This window comes from Lygodium microphyllum, chromosome 25 (genome assembly GCF_053477565.2).
Source record: "Lygodium microphyllum isolate KBCC chromosome 25, Lygodium_microphyllum_v1.1.10, whole genome shotgun sequence".
In the NCBI taxonomy this organism is placed as follows: Eukaryota; Viridiplantae; Streptophyta; class Polypodiopsida; order Schizaeales; family Lygodiaceae; genus Lygodium; species Lygodium microphyllum.
In genome coordinates this window covers 101140871-101153280 of record NC_141159.1, presented here as the reverse complement: position 1 = coordinate 101153280, position 12410 = coordinate 101140871, and the positions used below count along the sequence as shown (strand labels likewise).

The 12410-nt window shown below is 40.5% G+C and overlaps 2 protein-coding genes across 3 annotated transcripts in view; both read right to left on the bottom strand.

Moving 5' to 3' along the window:
* The window catches only part of LOC148014563 (dihydroflavonol 4-reductase/flavanone protein), a 90253-nt gene that overhangs the window by 15472 nt on the left and 62371 nt on the right, over positions 1-12410 (bottom strand). Inside the window, exons 4-6 of one of the 2 annotated variants that reach the window (XM_087667068.1) lie at positions 7689-7814; positions 2207-2327; positions 1981-2065 (exon numbers count right to left, since the gene is read on the bottom strand). In XM_087667068.1, coding sequence (XP_087523194.1) covers positions 1981-2065; positions 2207-2327; positions 7689-7814 — 332 coding nt within the window. The remainder of the gene's footprint in view (positions 1-1980; positions 2066-2206; positions 2328-7688; positions 7815-12410) is intronic. The other variant, XM_087667069.1, reaches the window with a different exon arrangement.
* LOC148014564 (uncharacterized) lies at positions 2340-7679 on the bottom strand. The gene is made up of 2 exons (XM_087667070.1): positions 4695-7679; positions 2340-4576 (listed from the first exon to the last, which is right to left on the bottom strand). The coding sequence occupies exons 1-2, from the start codon at positions 5277-5279 to the stop codon at positions 4211-4213; spliced, it is 951 nt and encodes a 316-aa protein (XP_087523196.1). The 5' UTR covers positions 5280-7679; the 3' UTR covers positions 2340-4210.

Sequence of the window (12410 nt, the reverse complement as noted above, 5' to 3'; positions counted from 1 at the left end):
GAAGTCCCATGTTTGTCATCTCAAATTGCTCGTGAAATGCTACCTTGGTTGTCTTAACTATCTATACATCATCACCTCTCAAAATCAAATCATCCACATAAAGCACAAATAAGGCATGTGCCCCCTCTCAAACTGCTCTGATACCATGTCAAAGTGCAGAAGTGCGGAAGTGTGTGCCCGAGACTAAAAGATAGAGTGAACAAGAGAGAGAAAGAAAGAGAGAGAGAGAGAGAGAGAGAGAGAGAGAGAGAGAGAGAGAGAGAAGAGAACACAGATCTGTATGAAGAATGCTGAGTAAGAAATACAGATATGTATATGGGTGCAGTTCATGTCTGCGTATCTCCACTGTCTGACTGCTGCTGACGTGACGATCTGATGTGGCACTGCTGACGTGGCTGCCTGTCCAGGGGATGACCAGGTAACCATATCTCTAACACTTGAGTGGTCAGAAGAATAGAAACCCAAGATTATCAATAAGTATGGGGTGATCTGCAAGACCATACCCATAGTTCCATTCTACACAGCATAGCAGACAATGCTTGAGAAAACATGAATGTGGTAGGGAGAAGATCAGAACCAAGGTTGGGCAGAGGTCTATAAACCACTTCTTTTAATACTAAGCCACTCAGATCCACTGGACTCCTGGAGCATAGCAACAAAATTTCCATGTGATGGAAGCTTCAGAAAGGAAACCTTTTGCTTGAATATGACCCCAGCCCCTCAAGTAGTGTGAGGAACACCAGACCATCTCAGCAGCCTTGATGGGTGGTAATTATGATTTAGCAAACCACCACACCTCATTTCACATTGTTCAGAACTTCTCATTTTGCTCAGGAACAGCTTACGATATCAGATCTTGCAGGAAACGGATGATCTACATTTTAGTATTTCACCTATGCAGCTCAAGTAATGAACTTGCAGAATCAGATAATGTTGTGCATGGCTGTCCTGCAAGTGCTCGGGCCTTTCTCTTTTCCTGTTATTGTAAGAAAATATTATTTGCATTAGTCGACAAGAAAAGTATGAAGAATGGTTAGATAAAGAAACTTGAAAGAGCAAAACAGCTAGACCATGCTTGACTGGCCACTCCATGTGGTTGCTATTCTATCCACATGACTATACAGTGAGAGGAGGAAATAGCCATCCTTGAGCATGGTACTCCCATAATTGGTCTAGAAGAGGTCATATCTAATTACTCATGAAGGCAGTCAGATGCATCCCTTGATATATTCTATATTGCAATTCCAATGGATGTAAATGAGATCTATCCAACGCATCTGCTGGCATAGCATCTTGAATGTCTGCAACAATCTCTGGTTAACCATGGAAGTTTGAATGTACATGCAAGTGGCAAATGGTGAGAACATGCCGTATAAGAGGAAGTGGATCCAAAGGAGAGGAGGGCAACAAGTGTAACAAAAGCAAGCATCAAGTATGCACCTAGATAAGGGACCAAGATGGCTTCCATACAAGTGGTCTACACTGAATATCCTCCACAGTCTGTGTGGTGTGCTGAAAGAGAGACAGCTTGCAACATTCCCAACCTCTGTAGATGGCTGCAATAAACATGTGATCCTGATAAAAGCAAACCCATGGATTCTTTAGATCTGTGAAGAAGAAACAAATAGATAGGTACCATGTTCTGGCATTTCCCTTTTGTCCTTTGACTTTGAGTTGATATGTACCATATTCTGGCATTTCCCTTTTGTCCTTAAACTTTCAGTTGATATGTACCATATTCTGGCATTTCCCTTTTTGTCCTTTGACTTTTCAGTGAGTTTGTACAAAAAATAATTTTCCATCAAGAATTTTTATTTCGCTAAAAGCAGGACCACAATAACTTGAAAATCAAATGTCAGAACAAATCCCTGTGCATGTCAAAAGAATTCGTCTGACATATATAAAACAATAATTGTCATGAAGTCATGAGTATTGTTAAATTTCTCTAGTAAAAACTTCCAAGGAGATAAATTATGTTACCTGTATAGATGAGTATTGTTAAAATTTCTCCTCAAAAACCGTGCCACAAACATAAGAGATTGGCAAAGGACAGGTATTGTAGCAACTGCAATCATAATGAGGACAAACACTTCACTTTTAACAGCTAGATAGGAATGTTTGCATCATCTGATAAAACTAAAAAGCACACAAATCCAATCATATATATAACCACTGAGAACAAAAATGAAACTGGCTATGTACTTACACTTTATGGGCACAGGTGTCGATATAAACACAAGGGAGTACAGTATATAAAGGAAATCCTTTCCAGCAACTACAGATTGAAGCCATGTTTGAATTGCTTGTAGATTCAAACCCCTAGGTCGCTGCACATGCCACACACACCTCATGCAACTCAGCAAACATATAAGAACCACAATTCTTTAGAAAGGAGTATACGACGAAAACTGCTTACCAAAAACAACTAGACATAAATTAATTGACACCGAGGAGAATGGTACAATGTTCTTTGATACAAAAACCAAAGCAAACAGGTCAAATAATAATCATCATGGGCATCTACCACTTGGCATAACTTCAATTAGACGGTGCACATAGCTGTCAGGTACAAAACCTAGGATACGATACAATACCATACCATAAAATACGGTATTAATTGGTACCATATGATTTAATAAGGTACAGTACGATATTAGTACAAAAAAAAATTAAGATGATTCTTTAAATAACAAACATCATAAATCATTAAATGATAAATCATAGAATACACAGTTAAACTAGAAATAGCCATTTCATTACAGAATAAGATGAATACATGAGGTTGACCATCACGGTCGCATGGGCTATGCCGCTATGCAAAACATGTGATACAACTACAGTCTAGTATATCTGATACAAAAAAAAAGAGACTTATGAATCTATGATCAAGCATCACTATCATCATCATCAGAACCATCGAAGTGCTCATCAAGAGACTCTAAAGATGACTCCTCGGCATCCGATGATGAGACACACTCATACTCATCCTCACTGATGAGGTTACCATCATCATCAAATGATGGCTCCCTAGGTGGCGGCTGTGTAGGCAAGGGGGGGATGTCATCATGAGTCACAGGATGTGAGCTACTTGAGCCCCGCCTTACATATGTCTGCAAGCCACTCGAACCACTCCTCGATGATGGAGGGAGTGGAATGACCATTCCCCTACTACCATCTACTCGAACTCCTCGCCCACGAGCATGCTGACTGCGAGCGTCACGTGTATCTGCTGCTATAAGCTCCCTATAGAGCTCTGTAAAAATCATCTCCTCCTCCTCCTCCACCTCCTTATATATACTCGAAAGAGTGTTGCCCGTCAACTTAAATGTATCAACATTCACCTACACAATGCAATGATGCACGTAAGATTGATCATTGTAAATGCTAAAGTCTAAATTGTAAAGTATAAAGTTTAAACTTTAAAGTTCAAAGTTTAAAAGTTAAAACAACAAATTTTAAATGTTATGGTTAAGTGTCTTAACTTTACCTGCTTCGGACTACCCATGCTCATCATAGCCCTCATCATGGGTAAGTTAGTGCGGCAATACACTAGCCGCTCTAACTGCCGTGTGCTAAGCCGATTACGAATCTTTGTGTCAGAGAATAGGCACTCTAGTTTCTCTCACATGCACCAGAAGAGCAATCCTGGGCAAGGATCCTCATGGCTAAGGGCTGAAGGGTCACCAATGCGTATCCAAAGTTTTGCCACAAAATAAAGGCTTCACAAGTGACTCTCTCCTCCAACAAGTGGGAGAAGCAAAAGCCACATGCCCTCTCTGATCAGCATAGCATCCTAGCTTCTCTAGCACTACATTGTGGTCATCCACAGGGACCACACTAGTCAAATAAGCAAGACGGTCTAAACGGAACTCTCTATCATCCATGACTGCTAGTGACTTGTAGGCCGGATGTACCAATGCGGCAAAACCATGAATGGGCTTATGCATCCACGCTCATCTCCTCTCTGCTATCTCTAAAACATGTGCACACTGTGTCTCTATGATCACTGTACAAGCATATGCCTCCGTCAATGCCGCTCTAAAGAAGTGAACAAGAAGGCCCATAGTGGACCCCTCGCAACATCACTCATACGTAACACTCTATAAAAGGAAGTCACGACAATGACAATGGCACAAACTTTTTGCCAAAACTGCTCATTAAGATACAAACGCTGCATAGCTTGGCCTCCTCTCTCTCATACTCATCCCACTCATTCCATAGAGTGGACACCACTATCTGGCGTAAGACCGGACCGCACCTCATAAAGGCGCTCATGCAATAACCATATGTAAGCAAAGCGAGTTGAAGAAGGCTTCTTCAACTCCAATGTGCTATGCTCACAATACATCACAAGCACCTTTATCTTTACCGTCAAGAATGTGACAATTGATGTAGTTTTGCAGACCACCCTCTTCACCCACTTGAGCTTCCCAATGTCCTCCATGAGCAAGTCCAAACAATGACTTGCACATAGAGTCCACACAATCATAGAGAACTTGGCCTCAAGCAAACGCCCCATGCGCCAACAATTCGATGCATTGTCGATAACAACTTGAACCACATTTGAGGGGCCCACCTACAACCACAATTTACAAATTACAAGTTATGTATAAATCAAATTTCAATTATGTATCATGATATTATCAAAATGAAAGAAAGTGAAACAAATTTAAAATGCAAATTGCAACGTATACCTCAATGATAGCTTGTCGAATGTGGCACTGGATGAATCCGCCCGTCGTTTTTCTCCCCCTCTCGTCGGTATCTACGGCTCGCAAAAAGTAAGTGCCAAGAGAACATGAGACGAGTATGTTGATGATGCCCCATTTCTTACGATCACTCCATCCATGACTGAGAATGGAGCAACCATATTTTATCCATGCGGCCCGAATAGGATCAAGGGCTCTATCAATCCTCTCCTTCTCTTCATCAATCTTTCTCGTCCTCATGTCGTTGTATGTGACACCGGTCCATCCTTCACATGGACCCACATTGGCAATGGCTTTTACCATCTTCTTCCATTGCTCTTGCTTTAGGACATTGAATGCAAGATTGCACTCAATCACCGTGCGTGCGATTTCAGTGTCCACAAGTCGTTGCCTTTCTCTAAGAAAGGCAACCGATCCACGCACATAACCAGGACCTTGAGAGAGACGATTGTCTCTCCGACACCACATGAGCCTCCACTCTTTGTCTTTTACCGGAGCCGGATGCGGATATGAAGCCCCCACCACCAATGGTAGAGACCTCTCCCGCATCGGTTGAAGATACACCCACATTGGATACTTCCTCGTTAGTAGGCATAGGTGGTGGTACCAATAAGCCACTTGCTCCTCCTCTTGTGGATCCCCCTCTCATCTCGGCGAGAATCTCCTCCGCAATGTTTTGAGAGATCTCCTTGCATGGAGCAACTTACCCCTTGGTCTTGGAAAGATGTTGGAGAAGCGGAATTGCACCACTTGTATAGTGCTTCCCACAATACTTGCATATCCAATGGTGAGAGTTGGACTTCTTTGTGTCCCTCTCCACAAGGATCGCATGCAAATTGAAGGCCTCGTACTTCTCACGAGTCATGGTGCCGATGACGGATAAAGAGGCCCACGAGAGAGAGAGAGAGAGAGAGAGAGAGTCTCGACTCTTGAAAGTTGAGAGGGGAGACTTAAGAGGCCCGAGGATTGGGGTAAAGTTGAAAGAGCAAGAGTGAGAAAGAGGGGATGGGAGATGAGAATGGCAAATGCTTTGATAGGGTGCGGCATAGAGGGGATGGGAGATGAGATTTGAGCATGGCAAATGCTATGATAGGGTGCAGGAAAGAGGGGATGGGAGGTGAGATTCGAGAATGACAAATCACAAGTCCATTCAAGAATCAAGATCCAAGAGAGGAAGATGAGAATGGTAACTCAAAAGTGCTTGCTGAATTGGTGTGGAAGCATGAAGGAGAGGAGCACCTTTTGTAGATGAGAGAAGGGTCAAAGTTCAAACAGTCAAAGAAGGGTCAACGGTCAAAGAGGGCTGCCAGCTAGAAGGAATCCAAGGAGGGCTGGGGAGGGGAGTGCATGGCTGGAAAAGGGGGTGGGGTGAGGTATCCAAGGCTTCCCACCCCCCAAAAAGTGCCACGCAGGCAAGCAGAGTAAAAGCGGGGGCGCAAAAAACATGTGACGCGGGATCGATGACGCACAAGCGACGTGGCCCAAATAGCCCAAAAAGTCGTACGAATTCATACAGATACATACTGTACGGTACCGTACAGTTCGTACCATACGAACTTGTCCGTATGATGTACGAATGCAACTATGATGGTGCAATATTTTTTTTAATACAAGATTTGAGTGCAGATCTAAGGTGACACAGCATCAAATCTATAATATCAAGGTGTGGCCAAGTTATGGCTATCAGGACCTCACGTTTGCTCATCCTTCAAACAGAGGACCCACGCATTCCATGTGATCAAGCTTCCCCCGCCTGATTATTGTTTGTTAAACTGAAGAAGAGTTATGTCCATTTCTAAAGAATTGCCACCTTGGATACAAATAAGCACAACATGACTTGATGTCCCACCAACAACTAGATTCAGAGAGGAACAAGAAGAAGGAAGAACTTGAAATCTGCAAAAAGATTGCCGAGATCCAACTACCAGCAGCAAGACATGCAAAAACCCCATGATATACCCTCTAATAAATTCTCCATAAGCTCAAAGTATGTCTCCTCATGCAGGTTTGGTTTACCACTAAATATCTTAAGCACCAACCATTCAGCAGAAAATGTGACAGTCTCATCAGCCTACTGATCAGTTCATCCCTGTGTGCAAAGAAGAGAATCATTGACAGATGCTACAGTTGGCCTCTTATCAAGGCACTAAGAAACTATTCCACCCTAGTTTCTCAGGCTTTGTTCTGTTATAATCACATTCAGTTTCCCTTAAGAATTGAATTATAGCTGATTTCAGGCATAGTTAACATGGAATTCCAGCCCTACTACAAATGAAATTGATGGTTAATCCTTTCCCACTCTAAGGTCCCAGTCTATCCACAAAGAAGAGGTGAATCTATTTAATCCTGGCCCTCTTCTTCTTTCTTTTCTGTCTCTTTCCCACTCTAAACTTTAGTCTATCCACAAATAAGAGATGAATCTGTTCAATCTCAGCCCTCTTTCTTTCTTTCTTTCCTGTCTATTTCATTGATAGTCAGAACCACCTTTTTTCTCTCTCTCCCTTCACACAGAGAGCCATATTTCAGCATACATCTCATCTTTTCAACCTTTCAAAGACTAGTCAGTGGTATGAGTAGTGTATAAACAAAGACATTACATTTCATACCAGAGTGCACTACAACCAACAGCAAACGATCTGGCTATAGAGCCTTAGAGGCACATGGAACATGATTTTTGACAGCACCAAATCAATACTAGAACGGAGGCCCGCAACCTGCCTGCAGAATCTGACAGGCACACTAAGTAGAAACATTCCGAATTCCTGTGGCATTGCTTATATCTATTGAATAATAATCTAAATTTATATCCTCTTGCAAATGTGACACGACATTGTCCATCATTGCAATTTCCATCATTGATTTGCAAACTTATTGAAGAATGTAGAAGATGATGTCGAGAACGGAATGCCCCGTATTGTAGATAAATGGAATGTCTGCATGCGATAAGATGATGTCAAGAACGAAATACAAAGTACTTACCCCGTATTGTAGACAAATGGAATGCCCGCATGCGATAAGTGTAACTATGAATATAAATCTATAAGATTTGTCACTAAGCCCTCGAGGTGTAAATGGAAAAATGGCAAATGTTGCAATCACCACAATCTGCATTGACAAATTTGATATCATTTGAAAGTGCCACAAAGAGACATGAAAAGTTGGATACATTAACATCAAAAAATGGTAGCATAGTTGTTCGATAATTTTAGAGAGCCAAAATCTCTTAGTTCTGCAAGTACACATTCTAAAAGTCTAGAAAGGTTAATTCAAAACATAACTACTACTAATTAGGCAAAGAAAATGATGGAACTAAACCCTATCTTCATTTGCTTTAGAATTCAGAAGCATTAGTACTTGCAATTATACAACCGTAAAAGTACTGTTATTTTTAATGTCTATATTCTTTGCACGCATAGCAGCCAGGAGTTTCGGAAACAGCAAGGTAGGAAACGGGTTTCAAACAAGTTTCCTACAGTATTAATTTTTAGGAAACGTCTGAAAACCATTTCTTACCTATATAGTAAAAAATATGGGTTATAGAATACACATGAAATACTCAAAGAAATAATTCTAGCTATCCATTATCTACATGGCCAACGATCAAATTGTACAATGTAAGCATGCAAAACAATGCCAAATTTTCAAGAAAATAGCCATTACTGACCATTTCTAAACCACATTTCAGTTTATAACTATTAACATCATGATTCATTATCAATAAATGTCAGCATAATATTTAAAAGGAAACATTAAATATCATTTTAAAGCAAGGATACAAGTAACAAACATGAATAGAATCATAGAAGTAACAAGGTGTCACTGCCAAACCTCATGAACCTTGTCAAATATTCAATACATAAATGGATTATGGAAACTACTAAACTTGTTTATTCAACAGCTTTCCAAAGTAGGCTATGGAGATGTCTCATAGATAGTTAACCTCATTAACCTTTAAAGAAAAGTAAAATGAATCCATTTGGGACTATGTGATGAGCTTTTGAGGTCCATTCAAAAGTATACTCACTATAGAGACCCCCGGGCCCCAATTGTGTCAATAAACATGGATCTAGAGTTAGTTGGCTATGATGGACGCAAATCATAGAACCAATACATGATAGAGAGAAGAGATTGTAACTCAAGTGAATTTGGTTCCAAGATAGATTAGCTTGGACTCATAAACTCTGTGTTCATTGTCTCTGAGTTACCCTAACCCTAATTGTGTTCTTCTATCAGTCTGTGCTTTGTCGTATGGTGTTATTTATGTTTCTATGTTAGGGTATTTTCTTCCCATGGTATCAAAGTCGAGTTCTTTGACAGAAACCTAAGACTTGATCTAAAAGCTCTACACAAGAAGCAGGAACAAAAAAAGGGCAGTTGACTTCGAACACTACTTCCGCACCACTTCTCACATTCATGCTAAATCCATCAACTGTCAGAGTGCGCAATGGAAGAAGGAACACACACACACACACACACACACACAGAAAGGAAGCAGAAAATGAAGGAAGAAATATTACACTGACTGAAATGAATGCTGAATACAAAGTAGTGGACTGATCAGTCCCTGCACGCAGCCCAGAGCGTTAGTGAGGGCACCAGATCAGGCTGATGATGTAGGCAGCACCAAAGACGCAAGAAGATGACGGAGTCGAAGTGTGCACCTACCAAGGAAGGAGGGAAGATGATAATACAACTGACTGCCAAGTGGGAAATGGCTATAAATAGCCAAAAAACCCAAAAACTGGCTAACTTGAAATTTGAGGCCAAAAATATGTCCGCCAGCACTTAATGCTGGTAAAAATGCCAAGAATGCTCAGAAAAATCCCGAAAAGGATGGACAATGTCCGGCAGGTGAGACAGGCTGAAGAATGCAAAAATTGCCCCGAGAAATGCACATAAAATCCCAGCTAGAGGAGAAAATGCACTAAAATGCAATAAACTAAGTGCTCTAGAATGAGCTACCTCCTCCATCAAAACAAGTGATAGAGAAGTAAGAGCTCCTAAAGTCCTTGTCTGACTCAAACTGAGGCTCACAGGCAAGAGATGACAAGGCATGACAAACATGACTGCTAACAAGAGCGTGTTGGAGTGGGCCTCACAACTTGATTCACAAGCTCTCAACATGGCTGGACAAACATTGAACTACCATGGAGTTCCACAACCTTACGAGATCGCTGCAGTTGAGTACAATCTCATTTTGATGCATAGAGTCCAGCAACAAATAGAAGATAAGTCTGAATTTCACCCTTTAGATTCGGTGCACTGATCTACTAACTATGCAGGAATAGCAAAATCTCCACTTAGGACTAGCCATCCGCTAGTGAAAACTAGACAAAGTACACTCCATTACCTTCATACTTATTCTCTCCGGTTCCAAGTATATCTACCATTTCAGATTCTATTAATGGTAATTCTCCTTCTTCTATTGATTTGGATGAATTTCATGATGAAGGACGTATGCAAAATAATTTCTAGTTTATGAGTAATGAGGAAGACAAATATTTCTTTATGAACTCAAAACTAACTAAGCAGTTGAAACAAGAAATTGTAAGTACTCCTTCCCCTTCTTTTTCTTCATACAATTTTGTTTTCAAAAGTCAAAATGAAGTAGTGCATCTTCATCATCATCATTTCAATTTAATGCATTTAATGGACAAAAGGAATCCAAAGTATTTCCCACATCTAAACCTATCACAAATCCATTTAATCTCCCTTCCATCCCACCCTCTTATTCCAGTGCCACATCCTTTCACTCTCCATTAAGTGCACGACATGTTGCATCTCATGTAGAATCACGTGTTTTCATTCACCACACCTAAGGTTCTTCAAACTTAGACACAGTCGTTAGGACCTAGTCTCTTTCTCAGCCAGGTGGTGTTCCACCTTTTCCTCACACACTTTCGGAATCATTGCAGCATGGGTATTCCCCCCAGTCTCTCCCAAGTGTGGATCAATTGGTGCCACAATTTGCCTCCATGACATTATCCAATGGATCCTCTAGTCATTATGTTGTGTCCCAGCCGACATTTGGACAGGGCTTATGTGTCCCAGTGCCTCCACGTCCAGTGACACCTCAACATCTTGCTAAATATTCAGATCAACCATAGGCTAAATTTATGCATTATGTAATGGAGCAATTGGCTGAACACTTCCTTCGTTTAATGAAGCTCCAGCTATATCATCAAAAGAAATAGGCAATCAAATATCACATCCTACTAACAAAAACTTTCTTGGAAACAAGATCTACAATCTGTACCCTTTGCTTTCACTATTGTATCCCACAAACATGCACTTGATAGCCTTATTGTCTAACTTTTTTTTCAATATTTCGGAAATATGAGCATATACAAGACGCCCAAAAGTACGAAAGTGACCAATTGAAGGTTTAAGACTGTTCCAAGCCTCAAAAGGCGTTATATTTATCAATGCCTTAGTAGGACACCTATTCAAAACGTGACAAGCACACATAACTACTTCCATCCAAAATCCATGTGGCAATTTTTTAGCTTCCAACATACATCTAGCCATCTCCATGATTGACCAATTCTTCCTTTCTGCAACCCCATTCTGCTATGGAGTATATGCAGTAGTATATTGATATGCAATGCCTTTTTGCTTTAAAAAATATTCAACAAGGAAGACATATTTTTCCCCTTGATCCAAACGGAGAGTCTTAATCTGACAGCCAGATTGATTTTCCACAAGTGCAGTAAACGCCAAAAATGTATCATACACTTCTTACTTTTTAACCAATCAATAAACCCAACAAAAACGTGTAAAGTTATCAATGAAGGTGACAGTAATAATATCCACTCAATGACTTTGTTTGCATGGGTCCACATACATCTAAATGCACAATCTGCAACTTGGCCGTAGTTTTAAAAGTAACATCAAGAGGGAAAAAAAAACCTCACAAATGTGCTCAAGAGGTCTCTCCAAGAGAGGTAAGTCTTATAATATCTAAGTACGTTGCATAAGCATCAAACTGCCATAATTCACATGCCCCATACAAGCATGCCATAACTCTGTCTATGACATAGCAGAAATAAGAATACATGCCAAATAAACTAATTGATCAACCGAGTGAGCATCTAACTCATAAAGTCCATGACATAATGTGTCAGTGAGTACCAAAGTCAAGAATTCCTTATCCTTAACCATGCATTTATCATCATCAAAAGTGGCATGCATTCACATTTTGCCAAAGAAGAAATGGACAGCAAATTCTTCTTTATCCCTTGCACATATAAAGCAACCTGCAAACGGAGAGTAGAGCCATCAATGACTTTCAAAACAATCTCTCCAACACCCCTAACAAGAGAAGATGCATTGTTGGCACATTGCCCTAATTTGCCAATAGGAGCTACAACAATAAAAGTAAATAAATCCCTACAAGATGTAATGTGCTTAGAAGCACCACTGTCAATAAACCAAGTATTGGTATCCTCTATAGAGTTGAATGCTCTATCTACCCAAGAAGAATCATAATTGCAAGTATTAAAACAATAGTCATAGTCAATGACAACCAATGCAGAGTCTATACTATATAGCAGTAACAATAGAAGGTGCATCTTAAACTGCCATCCCAGACTCCTTTTTTTCCTTGGCAATGCATTTCTTGCGTTCTATGATATAATGATCTGGCTTCTTTTGTAACAATAATGGCACTTGCCCTTCTTGGCTTGTATGCCCCCTTGTTTC

Coding starts and splice junctions, on each gene's coding strand:
- LOC148014564 (XM_087667070.1), bottom strand. CDS start 5,279: ATGTGGGTGTATCTTCAACCGATGCGGGAGAGGTCTCTACCATTGGTG. Junction 4,577..4,694: donor TTCGACAAGCTATCATTGAG/GTATACGTTGCA, acceptor TTGTGGTTGTAG/GTGGGCCCCTCAAATGTGGT.